Below are 23,954 nucleotides of genomic sequence, written 5' to 3' on the forward strand. Positions count from 1 at the left end.
TTGTGGTTACAATTCAAGACTATAGTCAGGTAGGCCTAAGTGTTAATAAATATAACATACTTGGATATGATAATGCAGGTGGGTGATCGATAGAAATACTATTTCACATTTTAATTAATTTCTTTCGTGATTAGCTTTTTATTATAATAATGTCAAAAAGAGGAAAAGGCATGGTAGAGACTCCACCAAATCAGCGTAAAGCGTGCTGCGAGAGTGGGGATAACTTCCCCCACTGGCGTTCTGTTCTTTCAGATTTAACCGAAAGAAGATAATAAAGAAGGAATTATGCTCACGGAGACAGCAATTAGAACTAGAATAGCAAAATTATTAGGAGTAAGTATTCTTAAGCATACATTTCACGGTGATATTTGGTTTTCGGAGTTAGTACTAATAATTTCCTGTGGTCAAACAAATTACATTTTTAGATTAGGTCTCGTGAATCAATAGTCTAGTCATCCCAATGAATTTCATACTGCCAGACGAAATATCTAACATGTTGATCCCTTTCTCGTATAGTTTGCCTACGAAAATATGTTACAAATTATTGAATTATTTAGAATAATCTTCCTACATAAAGGTAAAGTACGGTAAGTAAATAAGTCATTCAGTATATAGGATCGTGTTTTTACTTCATATGGTGATATCTGGTAACAGTTGGGAACACTGACAAGACGGCAATATATACAGTTTAGGAACTGTTCTTACGTGACCCTCACTATAGCTCACCCAAATGAAAGTCCTTCGGAAAATATGAAGCTCTAACTGTACGCCTCTTTGCGTCTTCGTAGTGTCTAGAGCTGATATATTTTATTAAGAAGAAAAAGATTAAAGAGAAAGAGAATGAGGGTCCACCACTGTGAAGTAACGGTTAGCACGTCTGACTGTGAAACGAGCGAGCCGGGGTTCAAATTCTGGTTGGGACAAGTTATCTGGTTGGGATTTTTTCCGGGGGTTTCCCTCAACCAATTGAAATTTCGACGTTGGACCTCGGACTCACTTCACCATCATTAATTCACATATCATCATCATCATCATCATCATCATCATCATCATCATCATCATCATCATCATCATCATCATCCATCCATATCCAGGATTAAGTTCACGGGGCGTTGCAGCGTTCTGTACTAGTAGGCCTACAAGAGCGCGGCCGTTCTGCTACCCACTCCAATCATTCACAGAATACGAGTGGTAAGCACAATAATCCTCAGGCTGTAGTGTAAGCCTTCGAATCCTCCGCCGTATAAGAGAGAAAAGACAATGAAAAACAGAAGAGCATCAAAGAAAATCACCTTCACGCACGAACACACTAATATCTTCTATTATGTACGTACTTCCTGTTCACCGAAAATGAAATTCAATTCTAGTGGAATTTTTCTCTCTATCCTTGACCTGCTACAGGAACCCGTTACATCACAAATTGCTCTTGCAAGTACCGAACCACAAAAAAATTCTGTCGAGGATTACTCGAACGTGTCACTTTGAATGAGACAGCAGCCAAGTCAACATGAGTAGCAGGTCAGTACTCCGATGCTAGGCTAAGAGAATAACTTGCAATGACAGTATTGGACATTCGAAACACTTTCAGTGTAATATTGCTTTAAGTATTGTATATCAAGCATGCTATAAAATATACAGAGTATGAAATATTACTACTCATAATTTCTTAAATTTTAATTTCACACACACAAAAAAAAAAGTTTTATAGAAAAGCTCTTAGAGATAAACCATACAATATGATACCAGTGTTCGAAAAAAGTTAGTTATTCAGGCATATAGCGTGTGACAGTAAACTTTATTTAAACGGCACCCTGTACTAAAATTTACATATTCCGAATCTCCATTAAATGTTACTATGTATGATTTTTTTTTAATTTCTAATTTCAAATTTATTTATTTAATACATAAGGTTTACACTACATTAGGCATTGCAGCCCGAAAGAGCAGAAGCTCGTGCTCGGGCGCAGTTCAGTCGACTTATATAAAATTAAAGAGTGTTAATTCAGCACAATAATATTAATATATAGTAAAATAAAATAAACCATGTAATGACATATACAAATATAGAAAATACAAAGTACACGTTTATTAGATTACAATTTTAAACTCACATAGCTTAAGGAAGGACAAAACAAATAATTAATCTAATTTGTCTCTTAAATCTATGCGTGTTCAGTTTAAGCTGTAATTAATGCATTATATATTCTGGGTCCAAAATTTCTGCTGTGTTTTAATCCACCAGTTGTGTGGGCATTTGGGGCTGTTTAGAAAGAAACTGTAGTTTTGTCTCGTATGGTATTCATGAGGATCAAATTTAAATTTATTGTAATTTTTATGGAAGTAAATCAGCAATGTTTGTTTATAAATTTGTTCTAGGTTTGATATACAAAATTCCTGAAAAATTAATTTCGTTGGGTAATCAAAAGGTTTATATAGACAAATTTTGATCATTCTTTTTTGGAACAAATTTAAAGGATGGAGAAATCTTACCCGTTTCATGTATTTCAACTATTTATTAAACTTGTTTCGTGGACTTCAAACTTGAGACTAATAAGTATGTGGAATCATGTTGAGTAGGGCATAAAACTAAACAAAACACTATTACTAAACAAACTTTACAACAGATGCTCAAAATGAGAACCATTCACAGCCAAACAATTTCCCAGTCTATTACGAAAACAGTCTATTATAGGTATGAGATAGAACAGTAGTGTGAGTTTTTTAAATTTCGTCCAATATCTATCGGTTAAAAATGATCATCAGAGTCATGTAATAATAATAATAATAATAATAATAATAATAATAATAATAATAATAATAATAATAATAATAATAGTAGTAGTAGTAGTAGTAGTAATAATAACCTTTTATTAAAGACGAAACTGTACAACTTAAGCGTTTTATACTTGTTCTGGAGGTCTTGCTCGAAAGAGGAAACGGAAGAGCCCTGAGAAAAACCCTCGCGACCGCTTTGTCCACTACAAGTGCTTTCGTGACCCAGACGGGGATCGACTCCTCGAAATTTACAGTTCAATAGTATATTCACAATATGAATTTTGTATCGTTCATGTGGTACCGTGACAGACTACAAAACAGCGGACTCTGTTTTGATTTCCGACAGGGAAGTAGAACTTGTGTAGGCCTATATTTATTTTTTGTATTTGTTCTATGTTGTCTTAGCGGTGTTTTCGCATAATGTTAAGTACTTTATCAGCTGGTCTCGCAGGAAAATATCTATTGTACGAGATTATGTATTAAGATTAACATTCTGAACACAACAGGTTTCCTCGATGATTTAAAAACGGAACAATAATAATAATAATAATAATAATAATAATAATAATAATAATAATAATAATAATATTATTATTATTATTAATATTATTATTATTATATAGAAATAAAATCATGGCGTTGAAAACCATTTTCAAAACAACAGGAGAGGCACTCTGAAGGAAAGCTTATTGTAACAAAAATTAACTCTCCATACGAAATGTTATGTACGAAAACACATTTCTAAAAAGTCTTAAACCTTGAATTTGAGTAGTCGTTTTGTGAAGTTCTTAGAACAAATATTTGACAAGCTTACCATCAGCTAGACCTGTAGACCTATACAAACATCTTGTCTTCAACAGACTGTCACACTGGACTTCTATTGTTGGATAGATTAGCGAATTCCTCAACGAAAGCACAACACATAATTGATAGTAGATAGTGCGTGATCGTATTTAAACCGTGACTTAAATCGTATACCAATGTAGCTCTATTGTAGAGTAAGATCTGACTTAGCTATGGCGCTAAGTAGAATGTTTAATCAAGAATTAGTAAAATAGGACATTTTACACTAATTTCCAAAGTACCGTATTTCGGGGTGTATAGACCGCAGTTTTTTTCCCAAAAATTGGAGAGAAGCACGGGGTGCGGCTTGTATTCAAAATATCAATAAATTACATTTCAGTTTAAAACATTCCATTTTCTTGCGTAAATATATCTTTTCTTTCTTGGCCCACAATTTATGTCGAGGTCTCGCTCTTACTCGGCCTATGTTTCACCAACCAGTGACCAGGCAACTTAAGTAATGAGTACTTAGTAATAACTAATGATGGAGAAAGGAATGCTATCCACCTATTCAACTCATCTGTTCCACGCGATACTGTTATCTCGGTCAGAAGGAGCCAAGGGGACTATAGAATAGGAGTTTGCAACGTTGTCATATTTCTCAATACTTTTGTTTTGTTTCTCCTTCGTCCTTTAGCGAAATTCCAAGAAAACTAGTGTCCTCCCACAAATTATTCGTCTCAAAAACGGTTGTGGTTATACATGCCTGCAGCATATATACGTCGAAATACGGTAATTTTTGTCTTATATTTTGTTGTGACAGCTAGATTTTCAAAAGGTCAGTCTTTCTTTACAGTATTTACTAAGGCTGCCAACCTTTTTAAAGAAAATTCGGAAATACGTGAGACTAAGAAATCCACAAAATTTCACGTAGAATATTGGCAAAATATTCAGTTCCAGTGGCGCCAACTTATATGGGTCCGTGGGGCCCGAGCCAACCCAATAATTCGCTGTGTTATTATTATTATTATTATTATTATTATTATTATTATTATTATTATTTATTATCCCGCGCCGTGGCGTCGTGGTCTAAGGCATCCTGCCTAGGACTCGCATTACGGAATGCGCGCTGGTTCGAGTCCTCATGGGGGAAGAAATTTTCTCATGAAATTTCGGCCAGTGTATGGGACCGGAGCCCACCCAGCATCGTGATGCACTTGGGGACCTACGATAGGTAGCGAAATTCGGTTGCGAATACCAGCTATAACGGCTGGGGGGATCATCGTGCTAACCACACGATACTTCCATTCTGGTTGAATGATCGTGCACTTCTGTTTCGAAATGTGGGCGTGAGGCCAGCAGCCGGCTGGTCGGTCTAGGCCCTTCACGGGCTGTAGCGCCACGGATTATTATTATTATTATTATTATTTATTTCAACTTAAAACTACAGGGCCGTATTCATAGACATTCTTAGCGCGGGCTTCCGGTGGACGATCAGCGAACTAACGTTTTTCGTATTCATAAACCAGTGTTGGCGATATGATATGATATTAATCCCGTACAAGTAACCAGTCGATAGCCGGGGCTAGTTTAGCGCGCTCGTAGCGCGGGCTAGCGAAATGTCTATGAATAGCACCGTAAATATTTGAGTCCCCCCAATATTTTCCAAAACTTGGCGCCAGTTCAGTTACTAAAAACAGATTTATTTTACATTTTGGTAGTTAGGCTTAAATTCAGAGTATTCTGAGATATTTCTTCATTATTTTTAACAAGTTATAAAAATTCCCTGCATGAGTGGTTGAAGTTGACCGCAATTTGCAGTTGTAAATTGATTAGATGTGTCGCACTCTTGTTTCAAACATCTCTCTACTTATTGTTCATGAGAGAAAACATTTCCTTTGTGGGAGCATTAATACATGGTATGCTTAGAATAAAACTCGCCAGTTCTTTAAAATTTGCAGTATTCAGCGTATTCCAAATCTCACCGGATCGGGGGACAACAATGATGTCAAGCTGCAGCGAAATAGGAACAAAACTGCTAGAAGGATCAATGGCTAACATGGCGGCTGTACAAGTTATTATCTGTGTTACGCTAGCAAGATTTTGCGAAATTTCTGTTCTTTCATCTCGTTCAAAGAAAAGAGAGTATAAACAATTTATTTCTTGAACCAGTAGTAATAACTGGTCCGTTGACATGTTCGCTCATAAGCCATTAACACTTTTTTTTTTTTTTTTTTTACGTTTTGCTCATTACAAACAATACAGCAGAACACACCGCCATGACACAACAGTGCACGATGCCATTCGTCTGCTAATTCCCGCCCTTTGCGAGAATCAGTCACATTCAGTGATGGACTTTGCCACCACCTCTGCAAGCTGATGGAACCGGTGCGACACCGGTGGAGCATCAGTGACATCATCGTTGGAATTCGGAACACCGTGATGCCATCGAATTGCTTAGCGCTGAGATTCGGAATACGCTGATTAGCATTGTTAGATTTTAAACTGATGAGCAATGAAATCCACTTCTGGTAAGAGACTGCACATTTTAATGCATCTACGGAACAATAAAATTAATCGTATAAATCATCTCCATTCACTGCAAAATTAAATGTTTGAAATAAAGATGTTTTATATTACGGAAAAATAAGAGGAAAAAAAAGCTCAAAGATAAAAAATACGGGAGTTGAGACATTGTTAAAATTAGGATCTAATACGGGAAATGCCTCAGTATTATTTTTAATCATCTCCAAATTTTGAAAGATAGTTTCGACCTCAAGGTGGTCTTTGTTGCTAAGTCTGGCTCGTAATATTGAGTAGCGTTATTCAGAAATATTTCTTTCTGACTGGAACTTTTATATTATATTATTATCCTAGGTATTTTGTTCTTACTCATTCTGAAAACCTGTCGAATGCAATTATTTATTTTTGTAAGTGTTTTTCAATTTCATCAGTGACTGGTTTTACTTTCAATTTTCTCTTTTCGCTTCTAATCCACAAATCGACAGAGGCATATCTTTCTTTTTCTGCACAGGAGGGGCTGAAGGCTTCCACCTCATTCTGTACTTACTGTGCTCACCACATCTGTTCTATGAATGATATTTGCGCCGAACGGCCGCGCTCTTTTACGAATACTGCACGCTGCAGTGAATTTAAACCAGACTATGGTGATGATGATAATGATATGTGAAGAAACGATGGCGAAATGATTCCGAGGTCCAACGCCGAAAGTTACCCAGTAATTCTGCATCAATTGGTTGAGGGAAAACCACGGAAAAAAATTAACCGCGTAACTGTCCCAATCAGGATATCAACTAGGGGCCGTTTGTTTCACAGCGATGGAATATATAAGGGGTTCACAACCAGAGTGGATCAAGTCCATCAGGAATAGTTCTGAGATATTGAGTCTTAAAGTTCCTGGCTCACGCTTAGCAACCTTCACCTTCCATAGGAATTGTGCCCTCTGTGGAGTAACAAATGAGTTATGGACTTTGTTTGTTATGGCAATGAATAAATCTAAGTTTTCTTCATCCGAGATTGTATTAATCCACAAACTGATCACTGGTGGACTTGGTCCACTCTGGTTGTGAGCCCCTCATATATAGCTTTACTATGCGGCACATCTTTTCGTAGAACTGCATGAGAATGGTGCGAGAAAATATACAGTAGGTTATATAGCTGATCACCATTTATTGGGTGACAAATAACTGAATTCTACCAAACAGATTCAATGGAATCATACATGGCATGGGGAAGACAAGGAAAATAAGGGGAATACAAAGCGAACCAGAGGAAGACAAGGAGAATAAAGGGATGATAGGGAGAAAAGGGGAATACGAGAGAACAAGGGGAGGACAAGAAGAGCAAGGAAAAGAGCAGGACGAGAAAAGGATAAGGAGAAAGAAGGGAACAAAAAAAGAACAAAGGAAGGCAACAAGAGCAAAGGCAATATAAGGAGAACAAGGGGAAGATACGAGTAAGAAGTCCAAGGGGAAGTCAAGGAAGATGTTGCGTTTTTATATAACGGGAAATTCCCAAGTTACTCTCCCCCATGCATAGAGAGGGGAAATAATTTTTTTCCGTGTACGGAGGAAGGACTCGAAGGCTTCCATTGCAGCCTAAGGCTTATTATGCTTTCCATCATATTCTTGAATGGCTGAGTAGCCGAACTGCTGTGCTCTTGTACAAGTACAGCACGCCGCACCGTGAACGTAACCGGGCTATGGTATTTGATGATATGTGAATTAATGATGGCGAAATAGTTCCGAAGTCCAACGCCGAAAATTCAGTTGTTTGAGGGAAAACTCCGGAAAAACCTCAACTGGGATTTGAACCCGGGCGTGCTAATCGTTACTTGACATCGGTGGACAGGAGAAAAACCTATTTCTACGTCAAAATTATGTCTCCGGTTACTTCAAGAATCTCTCCCAGTTTTTTTTGTTTGGGAATAAAAACTTCAATGTCACACAACAGACACGAAAATGCTTCCACTAAATTATATATCGGAATGTTGTTCAGAATTTCTAAGATACAAGGTGTATGTATTTAAATGGAAAGTAATTGAGGTATAGAGAGACCTTCAAAAAACACAAGACGTCATATGAACATATTTTTGTTTGTCAATTTCAGAGTCACAGACTTACAGACCTTCTGCTGGAATTATTAGCCCTATTTGATACAACTCTGTCGTGAAGCTGCAGTCCTACCGTCCACTCGCAGTGATACGTCACTCTTACAAGAATTCTTGGTTCGAAATGTCCAGCTTGCGCCTAAATGCGCGACTGCACACGCCGCATCATTGATTGACGCGTTCAAGTACTTCAGGCATTGCAAGGATCTGCTGACAAACTTTGTTCCGCACTCCAACCTATTTTTAACTGCTGAAAATAATGGATGGAATAAAGTGAACTCAGGGAGTGTCAGCACGGCACAGGGTCACCTCCGAGACAACACAGGACAACACTTGACAAGGGTCAAACACCCAATCCGGTGGACGGAAGACAAATCTTTCCCATTAACTAAACCGGGAATCGAATCACAGACCGCGTGAATGGGAAGATTCATGTTTATTTTCTCCCAAATTTGAAGACTGAAACATTCATACTTTCTTGGATGAAACAATGCGAATATTTCTAATGTACATTAAGAAAAGTAGACACGCTAATGTGAGGAAATAAATATATTTCATTGTGAAATTCTTCTTTGAAATAGGGGAGACGGGAGTCAATATATAGGGTGGAAGTGATGTAAATGTGCAGATTGAAGGTGGTAATAGACTACATTAAAGTAAATAAAAAATCTATTATGCGTTTTGTAATTAAGTACATGGTTAATTATAAAATTGTGCTGAAAGTCTGCGTAGTTTGGCAACAGCGCATAGCCGTATCCCCTACGGATACACACAAGCACTCGGTCTGAATAGCAGCATTTTGTCTCTTAGTCACCGCAGTAGGGCTGCCAGACTTTCTAATGTCAGAAAGTGTTAATCTTCTTATTTAATTTGCGAGAAAACTATCCATTTTATTGAAAAACTGCAAAGAATAAATCATTCCCTGTCAGTTTCTCTAACGATAAGAATAGAAATCAGAATCGTACGGATAGTCGACCTACTTATTGAGTAAAACAGTGAGGAGAAATATTTCTTCTGAGAAAAATGTTCATTTGGAACTAATATGATATTGGAATTTTTTGTTTTACTCTATCCAAGGAATAGAGTATTGAAATATGCACAGTTATATATTGCTTCTACTCTAGATGTCAAGAGAGCCGTGGAGTAATCAATTTTGAAAACCAAAGGCTATAAAAAATAGGCCTACATATTACATCTAAAATGATAGCAAGAAGAGAATATATTTAAAAGAATCACACTGTAAGCCAAAAAAGGCTCAAGATCAATATCAGGTTCAAATTAAATTTAAACTGTGTTTTATTTAACGACGCTCGCAATTTCAGCGTCGCCGGTGTGCCGGAATTTTGTTCCGCAGGAGTTCTTTTATATGCCAGTAAATCTACTGACATGAGTCTGTCGCATTTAAGCACACTTAAATACCATCGATCTGGGCCGTGATCGAAACTGCAACCTCGGGCACAGAAGGCCACCACTATATCTACTGCGCCACCCAGGGCGACTATATGAGGTTCAAGGAGAATATGATTTGTGATGAAGGAGCCAAAATGGACACTTGCTGTGCCTCTCATCTGATGTAGGCAATGAACTAGACAAATTTTAATACCTGAAATAAAATGCATTAACTAAGAATAGTAGAAAAAGATAAAAGCCAGCCAGGAAGGTCCACGAGGTAGTCGGAGGTTAACGTGTCTGCCGCCTTTACCCCCAAGGAAATGCCTGTGGCATTCATTTCTGTTAAGAGACTAAAGCCTTGGTTTTTCTTAACCGACGCATGCGAAATGCGAGGTGCGACGGACTACACGAGAGATAGTGAGTGGTTTCTATGGCTGCGAGATGCGAGGTCTGGGTACCTCGCAGTAATAGAAACTACTCACTATCTCTCATGTAGTCCGGATTTGTGCGAGGCGGGCCTCGCACCTCGCACGTCGCATGCGTCGGTTCAGAAAAACCAAGGCCATAGTGCGTCCGAAAGGATTTGGCCAATGGAGAAAATCCATAGTCCCATCGGAAATCGATCCCAAGACCTATCGGCTTGTAGCGTTACACATTAACTTCGACGCTACCGAGCGCTTCAAAGAACTAAGAAGTGTGCGAATTAAATTGGGAAAGAATCACAGACAATTTATTTAAAGTAAATTTACTTAAAGTCTCTCGCAGTAACGTCGTGGTCTAATGCATTGTGCCTGGATTCGCGTTACAGAATGAACGTTGGTTCGAGTCCTCACGGGAAAGGTTTTTCCCTGAAATTTCGTCCAATGTATGGGACTGGTGGGTATCCAGTATTTTTATGTACTTGGGGAACTACAATAGGTAGCAAAATCCGGTTTCGAAAACCAGCTGCAACAGCTGGGAAAATCACAAAATACCCCGATCTAATTATATAATCGTTCACCTCTGCTGAGGGATGTGGACCTGAGGCGTGTAGCCGGCATTGGCCCGTCATGGGCTGCCGCACCACATTATTATTATTATTATTATTATTATTATTATTATTATTATTATTAGGTGGAACTTCGACCTTTATTACACATCACACACGGGTGCAGAAACGTTCTTAAATAATTGAAAATAACCTGAAAATTGTAGCACACTAATCTAGAGACGCAATGTGATTGCTGCGATATTTATAAACCACCCAACCCGACCTTTATGTACTGTCGCCCGATGATTTTGAGACATTTTCACACCCACAAAATGATGACGTAATCGTAATCCAACGGTATCACAATTCTTTTGCACTACGGGGGTCCAGAGTAAATCTTTGGTAATCATAGCTTATGAAAGCATTCTTTCGCTACAGTTCAGGATAAATCTATTTATAGAGTCGATGGCAATTCGGAAGGCGGTAGTCTGCTAGCGTTTTGGTCGAGAGAGACAGATAGAGAGAGCAAAGCAGCGTACAACATTGCCACATCGTACTTCACACGCACGTGCAATACAAATAGTGCAGGAGAGAATTTAAATTACCAAAAGACAATAATGACCTTAGCTGTTGATTACTGTAAGCATGACACTAAACAAACACTCTTTCCTTCACTAACAATATTCTTTGCACGGTTCTCAATCCTACACCACATGCTTCTGTAGTCGTTTCTTGCGCGTTGGCAACGTGGCAGCCAGCATTAAAATGGCCGGCAGCGTTCTGATCGCCAACATTTTTAAAATAATTATACACCTTAAACACTATTTTTCGCACCTGCCTGTGCAATACTTATACTTTTACAGTCTCTTCTTCCATTTATTTATCTTACACATACACAGTAAATGTTAGTTATACTTATTCAATGTATTGAAACACTCACACGTGAACAAACGAACTCGGGAAGTACTTGTTATAGATTGATTTCCATTGGTTCTACTGTACACAATTGTGACGTCACATACCAGAAATGGTACAGCTCATAGCAGCTGACCGCCTTTCGAAATGCCGTCTAGTCTACGTATCTGTCAAAATGCATATATGCAGGGCATACCAAAAGCCTGAACAAACCTAACCTAACCTTTACTTAACCTCGACCTTACGAAACCAGATATTAGCAACACCGAGATGTGCACTCCGAATGACATCTGCTGGTTGTAGTCCCAACTGTTTTTGTGTAACGGACAATTTTGTGTGAAATATTTCTTTTTTGAGTGGAACTGTGGAAATGCAGTGTATGAAACATAACATACAATACCATTAATTTGCACTCCTTATCCTATATTTATAAAGTTATTCAATGTGTGACCGAGATCAAAGATTCAGTTTACTATTATCATTAAATTCGGTCAGTTACGATGTAATGTTGTATAAAAGAAAACTATGTTCATTTTTACAGGAAATACAAGCCAAGTTATTGGCACAATCCAGGAGCCGAACCTTTGTGCTGTCTCACTCTGGGACAATTGGTAGACCAGGCAGTGGAGCAATGGGGGGATAAAGAAGCAATGGTGTCTCTGTACCAGGGACATCGCTTCACCTTCAGAGAGGCGAGGGACAAGGTAACGGAGATAATGATGGCGTGCGTTACAATATGTCATTTGCAGCCACCGCACGCAACATCGCAATTACGTGGATTCCACGAATGTACAGTAATAGCACACAATTAGGCCTACTAATGTCATTATCATTACCATCATCGTCATCGTCATAGTCATCATAACCATCATCATCGTCATCATCATCATCATCAATGAAGGATTAAACCATATAGTTTGTTACGATCTCATGCTCTGTCTAACCAGGTTGAAGATGTTCCCTACATCCTCACGGTTTTCCTTTGTACGAGAATTTTGGTATTAAAAAAAAATTGATTGCGCTACCCGCGCTACGAAAGCTATAGTTCATTTTATATCATGGAGTGCAGTTTCACAGAAATTGCTTTGCCGACAAACTGTCTACTGCCCTCTCCTAATTGGTTGTCATAAATAAATATCTTCCTTAAACCCGTAACACAACTACAGAAAATGCTATGAATTATACAAGGTATTTCCGGGCTGGTGTTACAAACTTTCAGGAATGATGGGGAAGGGCACATGTATCAATTTGAGATACGGAACCCTGGCCCGGAAATGACTGAATCGAAAGTTATAAGCAAAATTGTGATTTCGCACCACGTGCCCTCCTTCCCTCAACTTTTGGAACAGTCGTGGAAAGATGGTATGGGCCGGATGTCTCCTACGTGGGTACTTGCCCCGATACAATCTGTGAGCTTGTCTACTGTTCCCATTGTCTCATCTGTATTCGAAAATCAGGTCTGCATATTCCGCTCTCGTGTAATAATAATAATAATAATAATGGTTTATTTTAACTGGCAGAGTTAAGGCCATTCGGCCTTCTCTTCCACTCAACCAGTATGATAAAAAAATTACTACAGTGCTTGAATATAACATAATTAATACAATACAATACAATACAATTCAAAGCAATACAATACTACAAATACAAGACAATATAATACATAATTAATATAATACAATGCCAATTCTTTTCATCTTCACAATACCAATAAATAATTATGTAGTAATAATAATAATAATAATAATAATAATAATAATAATAATAATAATAATAATAATAATAGTAATGATAGTCATATCTAAATTAAATTAAATTATTAAGCTCGATCACAAGTATAATTTCAATTTGACTGCGCCCGTAAGAAATCGTTTAGCCTTTTCTTGAAAGTGGTTATTGTCTGGCAGTCCCTAATCTTCTGAGGTAGAGAATTCCATTCACGGAGAACTAGGACTGATCGACTGGACACTGCAACTTGTACGCATACACTTCTGTCTACAGACGTGCATATCAGGACTGACCATGTCCGTTACATATTACGCTATCTGCATTGCTTTAGTGTAGTTTTCTGTCCCCACCCCTCAGACAGTGCACTGAATGGAATACTGTAAGTAGACAACGTAAACAACGTCAGATAAATGCAGTATATGTAAGATGTACAGATAAATACACATAAATAAGGTGTACAGAGGAATAAAATTATTTCATTTCCACTCAGTCATTTCCGGACCAGGGTTCCTTATCTCAAATTCATACATGTGACCTTCCCCATCATCTCTGAAAGTTTGTAACACTAGCCCGGAAACACTCTGTATAACTTAATATGTGGACACAGCTTAGCTTAGCCTAACGTCTTCATACTACAGCGAAAAATATGTTGCTACACAGTGTAGCCATATCTGTATCTATATAATTAAAACACGAATTTTATTACGTCATACGGAAGGCAGTTTGATCAAAGACCTTGTATATAATACTATACAAGGTCTTTGGGTTTGATATGCCCTGATAGAAATAAAAGTTACATAAATTTGAACATCTGACTTTCTATTTCATTCACGTAGCTAATATAAATTTTATAGGACAGAATTAGGTTAGGTTATCTGTGAGAGCGGGAAATACAGGCGGTGGGGTAGCTATGTTTTCAAATAATCGCTAGACGATCAATGTCAGCTATGTCTTATTTCGAGCGTTACTCCATGCTGAAGGAAAGCATTTTCCATAACTCGACAAACGCATTACATATTTCTCGCTGTAATGTGTTACGTGCCTTATACTGTGACGGAAATCTTGTCTTAGTCTGTTAATAACCAATAACAACCATCGCTTAGATAAATTGGCAGGTTCCCTCCATATCCACGTGGAGGGAGGATTGTCACATCTTTTCTGAATTCCAAGAATCCCGTCAGCACGAGAATGTGGCAACTGTGAGCAAGGGAATGGGGGACGGAATGGGGATGGACAGAGGTGTTTGATTAGGAAGTCGTAAAATTGTTAAGAGGGTGTTCAAAGGAACCTCCGAACTGCACACGATGATAGCAAATATACTATATAGACTGACGAGCGGATAAATCTCACCCTCGGCTCTCTTTACTGCGCATGCGCTAATCGTCTTCGCCCCGATGTAAGCATAAAATCGAATTATCGTCTGGTGCGGTCTGAATCAGCTCTTGAACTTTTTTGCGCCTTTTTATAAACAAGGGGCTTACTTTCATTTTAGGTTTATAGTTTTCAAATATATGTAAATAATGCCTGTGGTATAGTGTAGTTGACGTAAAATTATTTCCTAAGAAGCTATTATGGCCGTCTTTTGAATGTCGCCAACTGTTACCAAATATCACCAAAGTGGATAAAAATCACTATGTATGCCTATGTACTGAAACTATAACACTAATTCATTCATTTATAATGTTCTGCCAAAGGGCAGGTATTTAGCTGTAAACCCAGCATTCTTCAATTTTTCCTGTTTTCTGCCTTTCTCTTAGTTTCCGCATATGATCCATTAACACTAATGATGATTTATTTATTTATAATTGATTGATTTATTGAGTGATCGATCTAATGTTAAAATGTATTTTGTCTAGCATTATGACATTCATTGGTTTGACTAAACAGGTTTGGATCGAAAACTCGTCAAAAGTGAAGTTAAATTTGCAACATAATCCTTCAGCAGGTTCAAAATGGAGTTGTGACCGCACTATCCTACAAACAGTATATAAAATGTATATACTACCTCAAATATTGTACTGTTGTGAACCCCTAATAACAGCTTCGGAGACAGTATTAGATAAAATCGACTAAGTGCAAAACCAAGCCCTACGCCTCCTCACTGGTGGAGTCAAAACCACTCCAATTAATGCCATGCTCCTCTTAACAGGATTTAAACCAATTCATAGATTAATTGAAGCGAAGGCACTAATTCTATATGAAAAGCTATTGAGAATTCCTGGAGACCAATTCTGGCAATCTTATCATAATGTCGAAAGAAGGTTGAAAACACAGCACAGATTATACAAAGAGTCATGGAATTGAGGGAAATATATCAGATTTGTAATACTCCAGAACCTCTTCCTCAATTTTTAAATCCAATACTTTCTAACTCCATCTTATTCTCCGTAGATTTTGAAGATGATGTTTGTAAAAAAGAAACACCAGTAGATATATTAAGATCCATGGCTCTTGAAACAATTAACCTCAAATATCTAGAAACTGAGTGGCTTCGTGTTTATACAGATGGATCCAAATCGGAGGATGATATTAATGTTGGTGCCGGTGTATACAGCGATATCTTTGCCTCCTATACAGCGGTAGGCACTCATAGGTCAGGTTATGACGGTGAAATTGAAGCTATCAGGGTAGCCTTAGCTCAACTGATATGTCATCAAACTAAATTCAAGAATGTCGTTATCCTGTCAGACTCCAAAGCAGCCATAGAATCTGTAGGTTCCTCAGACCCTGAGTCTTCATCAATCCAAGACTGTCAACATGCCATACAACTATTACAAGCAAAACACAAAATCGTGGTACTACAGTGGGTATCCGGGCACTGCAACTTATTTGGCAATGAGCAGGCCGATGCCTTGGCAAAAAAAGGTGCTAAAATTTTACAAACATCTCCTAAACCAACATCCTTCCAGACAATAAAATTATACATCAAAGAAGTTGCCCACAACATCCACTCCCATCAGATTGCCGAAAGAACATATGACAAACACTGGAGAAGGGGCCTTCTATCAATACCTAACGGACCAAGAAGATTGGCAGTCGCGCATTTCCGCCTTGCAACTGGTCATGACTGCTTGGCGCAGCATCTCCACCGTTTCGGTATTTATCAACATCCAACCTGTACTCTTTGTGACCTTCTAGAAGCGATGAATAGGGATCATCTCCAACGCTGTCCAGCTCTAAAATCACTGACTGAATGTGCCAGATACTGGGAAGCGAGAAGTCTCATGCTTCTGTTTAGTTCTTAGTTTTTAGTTCTTTAAGGATTTTGTTTAGTTCCTTCTTTAGATTTAATTTCAAGTTAATTTTTTTAATCTTGAGGTTGTGTTTAGGTAAACGATAAGTTATCTATGTACCTGTCATTCGAATAAATAAATAAACATAATTCTTCATGTCATAATAGAGCTACTGTACATACATTAATGGTCACAGGCTTATTTTATATAATTTATTTCAGGCGGATCGGTTGGCCGCAGGTCTTCTACAGATGGGGCTTAATCCCGGCGATCGTCTTGGTATCTGGGGCCCATCGTCGAGCGAGTGGTACATCTCCAGAGTCGCAGCGGCAAGAGGAGGGTTCATAGCTGTAAGCTTTTTCAATATGTCTTAAACATTTGGGTTTCCCTATTTTGAAAAAGTTAAAATCTGCTATTAACTTGCATTCGCTCACCAACATAGGGTTTAGTGAGCGAACTTGTCCTCCTGTATTTGATGAGAGAGAGATGGAACGGATTAAAAATACTTTCTCATCCTAAGAAAAATGTTGCCGTACATCACAGTCTAGTATATACAGTCACGAAGCTCTATACAGTACGTAGAAAATATGCATCCATAGATAGTTGCTAACCACTATGATCGCTATTTCGCCTCATTACAGACAATGCGAAATAGTACCGGCACAGTCTATTGTTCCTAGCACACTCACAACTCAAGCTTTGTGATTGTATATAGTATATACAGTATACTAGACTGAGCGTACATTTCACTCTTCCGTTACTTGATGCGAGCGCGCGATCTGTCGTCATGTTTCGAAACTGATGAAACGCCATTCTGTGTTTTTTCCTTCAGGCAGTTCAGGCTCCCATAAAAACATATCGCACCCTTAAAATAACACTGTCGTAATTACAAAAGTTATTATTAAGTAAATTTAAGATAAACATTTCAAAGTCGTATGAAAACTCACAATAATTACCAAATATCAGATGAGTCCTGCAGACTTTGGCCTTGAACGTACTGTAGACATACGATAGATCTACTGTTTGATAAAGGATTAAGTAAAGATTACAAAACTGTCTGTAAATAAAAATTCAATTTTTGGGCGTTATGGCAGTATTATTTTAGGGGTACAATATAGGCCCTAAACTAAGTTTTACTTTACAAAGACGTGGCTCGTTAAGAGATATATAAGAAACAAATAAGTCAAATAAGTTACAGGGTAGAGATGAAATAATATTGCAGGTTGAAAGGAATGATAGGATACATTTAAATGAATAGAAAATCTGTATTACGTTTTGTGATTAAATCGTCATTTCTTCTCGTAATACAGATGTAAGAGTTCAACAAACTCAGGTCTATCTCCTTAGTGAACTACCTTCCACCTACCTTTCTGGCTACAATGTTCTAAGCTTGTCGCATCGGTCGGTGGCTTCAAATGAGTTATTTTAAAATTAAATTTACACGAAAACCGTCCAGGCTATTGAAATATGCCAGAGGAATAAATGGTTCATTATTAGATTTTCTGTCGATATAGACAAAATCACGATATTCGCAATACTTACCGAATAAGAGAGCGTTAAACATTTGGATAGAAACTTTTTTTTTTCTGAGAAAACTTGGACTTTTCACCAAAATGATACAGATTACTATGATGTACCGAAGTACATATGATACTTCTGTGCAGGAATTCTGCATTACCTTATGGTGAAGAGTGGGTAGAACGGAGAAAAATTCTCTCCGGCACCGGGATTCGAACCCGGGTTTTCAGCTCTACGTGCTGACGCTTTATCCACTAAGCCACACCAGATTCAAATTCCGATGCCGGATTGAATCCTTCTCAGTTTTTATTTTATTTTTATTTTATTGGGTTATTTTACGACGCTGTATCAACGTCTAGGTTATTTAGCGTCTGAATGATATGAAGGTGATAATGCCGGTGAAATGAGTCCGGGGTCCAGCACCGAAAGTTACTCAGCATTTGCTCGTATTGGGTTGAGGGAAAACCCCGGAAAAAACCTCAACCAGGTAACTTGCCCCGACCGGGATTCGAACCCGGGCCACCTGGTTTCGCGGCCAGACGCGCTGACCGTTACTCTACAGGTGTGGACCCTTCTCAGTTTAAGTTCTACTTCTCTGTTCCCCTTTGGTGGCCTACCCTCATGTACTGTGTCACAGAATATGTGACAGTGGCACAATGGCCAACACTATGTACAGAGGTGTACTCATTAAGAGTGACTATGATATATACTATGATAAGCGTAAGTAATCACTTTGTAATTCAAGACGGCGCCTTGTTCCGTCGGATCCCGGCCACTTAGTCACTCGTAATGAGTGCACCTCTGTACATAGTACGTTGGACATTGTGCCACTGCCACATATTCTGTGACACAGTAATGAGGGTAGGCCACCAAAGGGGAACAGAGAGGTAGAACTTAAACTGAGAAGGATTCAATCCGACATCCGGTCCGGTGTGGCTTAGTGGATAAAGCGTCAGCACGTAGAGCTGAAAACTCGGGTTCGAATCCCGCTGCCGCCGGAGAGAATTTTTCTCTGTCCTGCCTATTCTTCTCCATACGATAAAGTACTCGTATTATACATTTTTGTTACGTACAACATGAGCTATTCGCCCTAAAAATCTGTGCAGAGTTGTTTCACTCCCATTCTGTACATTGGCATAAAACTAAATAAAATTTAAGTTTTGCCTGCATGAATATTCATCCTTTTAAGAAAAACGATGATTCGCTCATTTATACAGACCACTGGAGAAATGTAATTTTATTTAATCCTCTACAGAAAAAAGTCACATTTGTACCATTTAAACTTTGTCACTCTATGATTTACATAAGACACTTACTGTATCAAAGGTGCAATTGGATCCAGCGTACCAGGCACCCCAACTACTGCACGGCCTCAGCAAAGTGGATGTCAAATTTATCATCTGTTCCGAGTTCTACAAGACCAACAGTTGCTACGAGATCCTGCGCAAAGTGATCCCAGAACTGGACAGCTGCCCGGAGTCCGGAGTGAAACTCCAGACCATCAAAACTCCAGCACTCGAGGCAGTGATCTTAATGAGCGACAAGCAGTATCTGTGAGTTTTAATCTTAATTGATATCGCGTTGAAACGGACGCACATTGTTTCCAAACACCATGTTAAATAAGTAGGCCTAGTTTAATAAAGTCAGTAGAACTAAGAGTGATTCAGTGAAAGGGAGTGAGACAGTTCACAAAATTAATAGGATTAATAACAATTTAACTAAAAGAGGTATTAATTATTGTGTACTGCCTATTTTCTATTAATTAATATTAGAGGAGAAAAATTCGCTCCGGCCCTGGGGATCGAACCCGGGTCCTTGGTTCTACGTACCAAGCGCTCTCACCCTTGAGCTACACCGAAGTCCAATCCACAGCAGCGGATCGAACTCCCCTCCTCCAGTGTTTTTCCCCTTGTGGCCTGACTCCAAGTTGGGCATGTATGTTGATATTTTATTAAGTCAACTGCCATTATACAAGGAGCGCACTCAGTTGAGTGACTTGGTGGCCGGGATTCCACAGTAATGTGCACAGTAATCTGTACAGAAATATACACTGTTGCTAGAAGAATTTACTAAAGATTATTATTTTTTTGGTCCTACAGAATATATCTGTTAAGGTAACAATTAATATCAGAGGAGAAAAATTCGCTCCGGCGCCGAGGGTCGAACCCGGGTCCTTGGTTCTACGTACCAAGCGCTCTCACCATTCAGCTACGCCGAAGTCCAATCCACAGCACCAGATCGAACTTTCCTCCTCCAGTTTTTTTCCCTTTGTGCCCTGACTCCAAGTTCTAGCAACAGTGCGTATTTCTGTACAGATTACTGTGCACATTGCTGTGGAATCCCGGCCACCAAGTCACTCAACTGAGTACGCTCCTTGTATAATGGCACTTGACAATAAAATGTCAACATACATGTGGAGTCAGGCCACAAAGGGAAAAACACTGGAGGAGGGAAGCTCGATCCGGTGCTGGAGGATTGAACTTCGGCGTAGCTCAATGGTAAGAGCGCTTGGTGCATAGAACCAAGGATCCGGGTTCGATCCTCGGCGCCGGAGCGAATTTTTCTCCTCTAATATTAATTGTTACCATAACAGATATATTCTGTAGAACCGAAAAAATAATAATCTTTAGTAAACACTATTGGCTATTCTTCATTCTTCTAGGAGCGTTCATAAACCATTGAGGATCAATATTTTGCGACCTCGATCTCACCGGTCATTGAATTTACGAGGCTTTGGAATAACGGCAATATCTAATATGTATATGCCCGCGTTATAATTTATTTCTCTCTTGAAAACTCGATTAAGTAAACGTTGAAGTTTTGAGAAAAATATCTTAATGTGTCACAGTCTTTTTTTTTCAATCTAGCATTAACGCGAGAGTCCACATCTGTGGAGTAACGGTTAACGCGTCTGGTTGCGAAACCAGGTGGCCCGGGTTCGAATCCCGGTCGGGGAAAATTACCTGGTTGAAGTTTTATCCGGGGTTTTCCCTCAACCCAATACGAGCAAATGCTGGGTAACTTTCGGTGCTGGATTCCGGACTCATTTCACCGGCATTATCACCTTCATTTCATTCAGATGCTTAATAATCTAGATGTTGATACAGCGTCGTAAAATAACCCAATAAAATAAAATAAATTAACGCGAGAATTATACATTTTCGTCAGTGTTATAATACGGTTTTTCCTATATTATGTTTTTAATGTTATTAAAAACAATTACAATATCTTCACGGTAATTTGATGTTTATCTTTTCACAGGGGTGCGTATCGACTGAATGACATCATAGCTTCTGCGCGATCGGAGTATATACAGAAAGTTCGAGACCTTCAGACAATAATACAGGCGGACGAAGGATGTGTCATTCAGTTCTCATCTGTAAGACAATTTTTACATATACCGGAAGCTAAGTGTACAAAACTTATTCTAGTGTGACGTATGTAGATTTCATTTGCATACAAAATGTAAGTAATTATCTGTATATGTACCAGCCAAATTATTAGTAATCGGCAATTATTTCGAAGCTCAGAAAATTATACTATTATGTAAGTGTCTTAAATGGTATATATAGTTAACGCATACATTATCATAAAAGACCTTGAAATGCTCAACCTATTCATTATAAGCCCATTTTGAGACAGAAGAGTTTTAGTGAATTATAGCAATCAAGAAATTTCTCAGAACACCCATTTGCTGTGCCTGAAAACGAGTTTGAAGTAGGATAATATAAGAATAACTTTTAAAGAATAGTAATTATTAAAGATAAGAATTTTATGTACTAACAAAATTTATTCAAACTTGCTATGGTTATGAACGAGCAAGAAGTAATCTAAAGGCTCATTCACAATGAAAATTAAACATAACGTAAGCGTTAACTTAACGTTACAGTAAAATCAAGAAGTCATACCATCATTCACGATGGGAACATAAACATCACAGCAAACATACTTGGTAATCATGGAAACATAACAACGACGCCATTTCCTCATATTCTGTCGTAAACTTCAGCGCTCCACGATTGTGTTCTGTTTGCAATCACGTAAGCATAAGCATGAAAGTTTGGAGTTTGCAAACTTTCATGTTAACGTCTTACGGTAATGTTTATGTCAATGCTTATGTGAATCATTGTGAATGATCCCATTTGGTAGCCTGGGCGCAAACTTCTGTGTTTATGTTACGGTTATGTTTAATTTTCATTGTGAATGGGCCTTAACTCTGGTAATAAATAGTACCGGTGTGTTTGAAAGTAGTGGCCAACAGTTTAGTAGTATTTATTTATTTAACCTGGTAGAGTTAAGACCATCAGGCCTTTTCTGCCCCTCTACCAGTAGTGAGTGGTGCGAACTTTGTGTTCGCTGTGTAATCGACTAAGTTAGCACCATGCACTATAATTGGCTACAGTTTCCGTGATGTACACTTGTGGAGTGATTTTAATAAGCGGTGCTCGATTTTCAAATGCAAGTTCAATAAAACTGTCTGAACTGTTAATTACAAATTTCCAAGCGCGCTTTACTAAATACATTATTTTTTTCTATAGTTTTTACATATTTTGCTATACATATTTAAATCAACACTTGATACAAATAAATTAGGATAATAATTTAAAATAGATTCACGATAAATTTGTTGTATAAAATTTAGAAACTGCTTGTAACAACATTGTTTAACGGAAAACTGTGTAACGTCTTCAGAGATTTCAACCCACAGAAATTTAAACTACATTCTAGCTGAATATTAGGATTAGTTATTAGCTTAGGTTATAATATAGTATACATTTCGTGAAACTTGTTAATTGAAATATAAGATTGTATTTAAGTATTTAATTTCATCTCATTGCATTTCATTCATTCATTTGTATAAATTATAAAACGTTGTAGAGATTTGCTGAATTTATAGATTTGTAAAATTTTATTAATTTCATAATTGAAACGTAAGATTAATTCAATAGGAGACTTAATTAATCAATCTCATATAATAATAATAATAATAATAATAATAATAATAATAATAATAATAATAATAATAATAATAATAATAATAAACGAGCAATCTACGTTCCAACCATCCCGTATTATAAAGATAAATACCAACTTCACGATATCATTGTTACGGGATTGATGTTTGGAGCAAGAGGAACGATACCCAACTTCTCTTCTCAATTCTGTAAGACCCTAGGACTGCACAAATCCTTTCTGAATGAACTGGCCCTCCTCATAATTAGAGGGCCAGTCAAACTTTCACGGAACCACGTATATGGACTCTAATTCAGTGTATGGAAAAATCATTTTTCTTTTTCCTTCTAAGCTTTCATTGATTCTTTACTTGAAATTTTTGTTTTCTTCTGTAAACTGCCATTGTTTGTTTGTGTATTTGTTTGCCTTTTTTCTTACTCTTTTAGCTCTCATCTTCCATTTGTTCTTGTATTGTTTTGTATGCTTTGTCTAATGGCAGCCTCTAATTTGAGGAAGCTCTGATAAATAAATATAATAATAATAATAATAATAATAATAATAAAGTATTTATAACTCTAACATATCTATCTCATATAAAATAGGGTTCTCTATAAATTCGGAGTATAATAAATAAATAAATAAATATATTCTCCAGTCTTCTCCTTTGTTAGATTTCAGAGTAGTGTGAATAAGGCCTCAAAATGGCCCTAATCTACATCACATCCACTCAGGTGCCGAATAGGCCTACTCTCGGTGTCATTTTTAACTTTTAGTAAATAAAAATCCTGTCTACAGTAATTACCAAAACTTTAAATATTGAGTAAGCCTACGGGTTATTTCCGACCACTCTTCTGTCAACGCATATAAACAACAATAACACGAATAATTTCGAGGGAAAAATTGTTCCGGAGCCGGGTATCGAACCCGGGACCTTTGGTTTGACGTACCAAGGCTCTACCACTGAGCTACTCGGGAACTCTAACCGACACCGATCCAATTCTTCCCTCTATATCCACAGACCTCAAAGTGGGCTGACAACCGTCAAGCAACCAACTTC

The 23,954-nt window shown here is 37.9% G+C and overlaps 1 protein-coding gene and 1 non-coding gene across 2 annotated transcripts in view; one reads left to right on the forward strand and one right to left on the reverse strand.

Moving 5' to 3' along the window:
* The first annotated feature begins 1,489 nt into the window (after positions 1 to 1,489).
* LOC138697061 (medium-chain acyl-CoA ligase ACSF2, mitochondrial-like) overlaps positions 1,490 to 23,954 on the forward strand; it is a 45,695-nt gene continuing 23,230 nt past the window's right edge. The window contains exons 1-5 of the mRNA XM_069822655.1: positions 1,490 to 1,518; positions 12,007 to 12,169; positions 16,648 to 16,776; positions 19,271 to 19,497; positions 21,206 to 21,323. Coding sequence (XP_069678756.1) covers positions 1,508 to 1,518; positions 12,007 to 12,169; positions 16,648 to 16,776; positions 19,271 to 19,497; positions 21,206 to 21,323 — 648 coding nt within the window. The 5' untranslated portion in view covers positions 1,490 to 1,507. The remainder of the gene's footprint in view (positions 1,519 to 12,006; positions 12,170 to 16,647; positions 16,777 to 19,270; positions 19,498 to 21,205; positions 21,324 to 23,954) is intronic.
* TRNAD-GUC (transfer RNA aspartic acid (anticodon GUC)) lies at positions 23,801 to 23,872 on the reverse strand. The gene has a single exon. It is a non-coding gene; the product is annotated as a tRNA-Asp (tRNA).

The sequence above is a fragment of the Periplaneta americana genome, chromosome 3, assembly GCF_040183065.1.
Source record: "Periplaneta americana isolate PAMFEO1 chromosome 3, P.americana_PAMFEO1_priV1, whole genome shotgun sequence".
Classification (NCBI taxonomy): Eukaryota; Metazoa; Arthropoda; class Insecta; order Blattodea; family Blattidae; genus Periplaneta; species Periplaneta americana.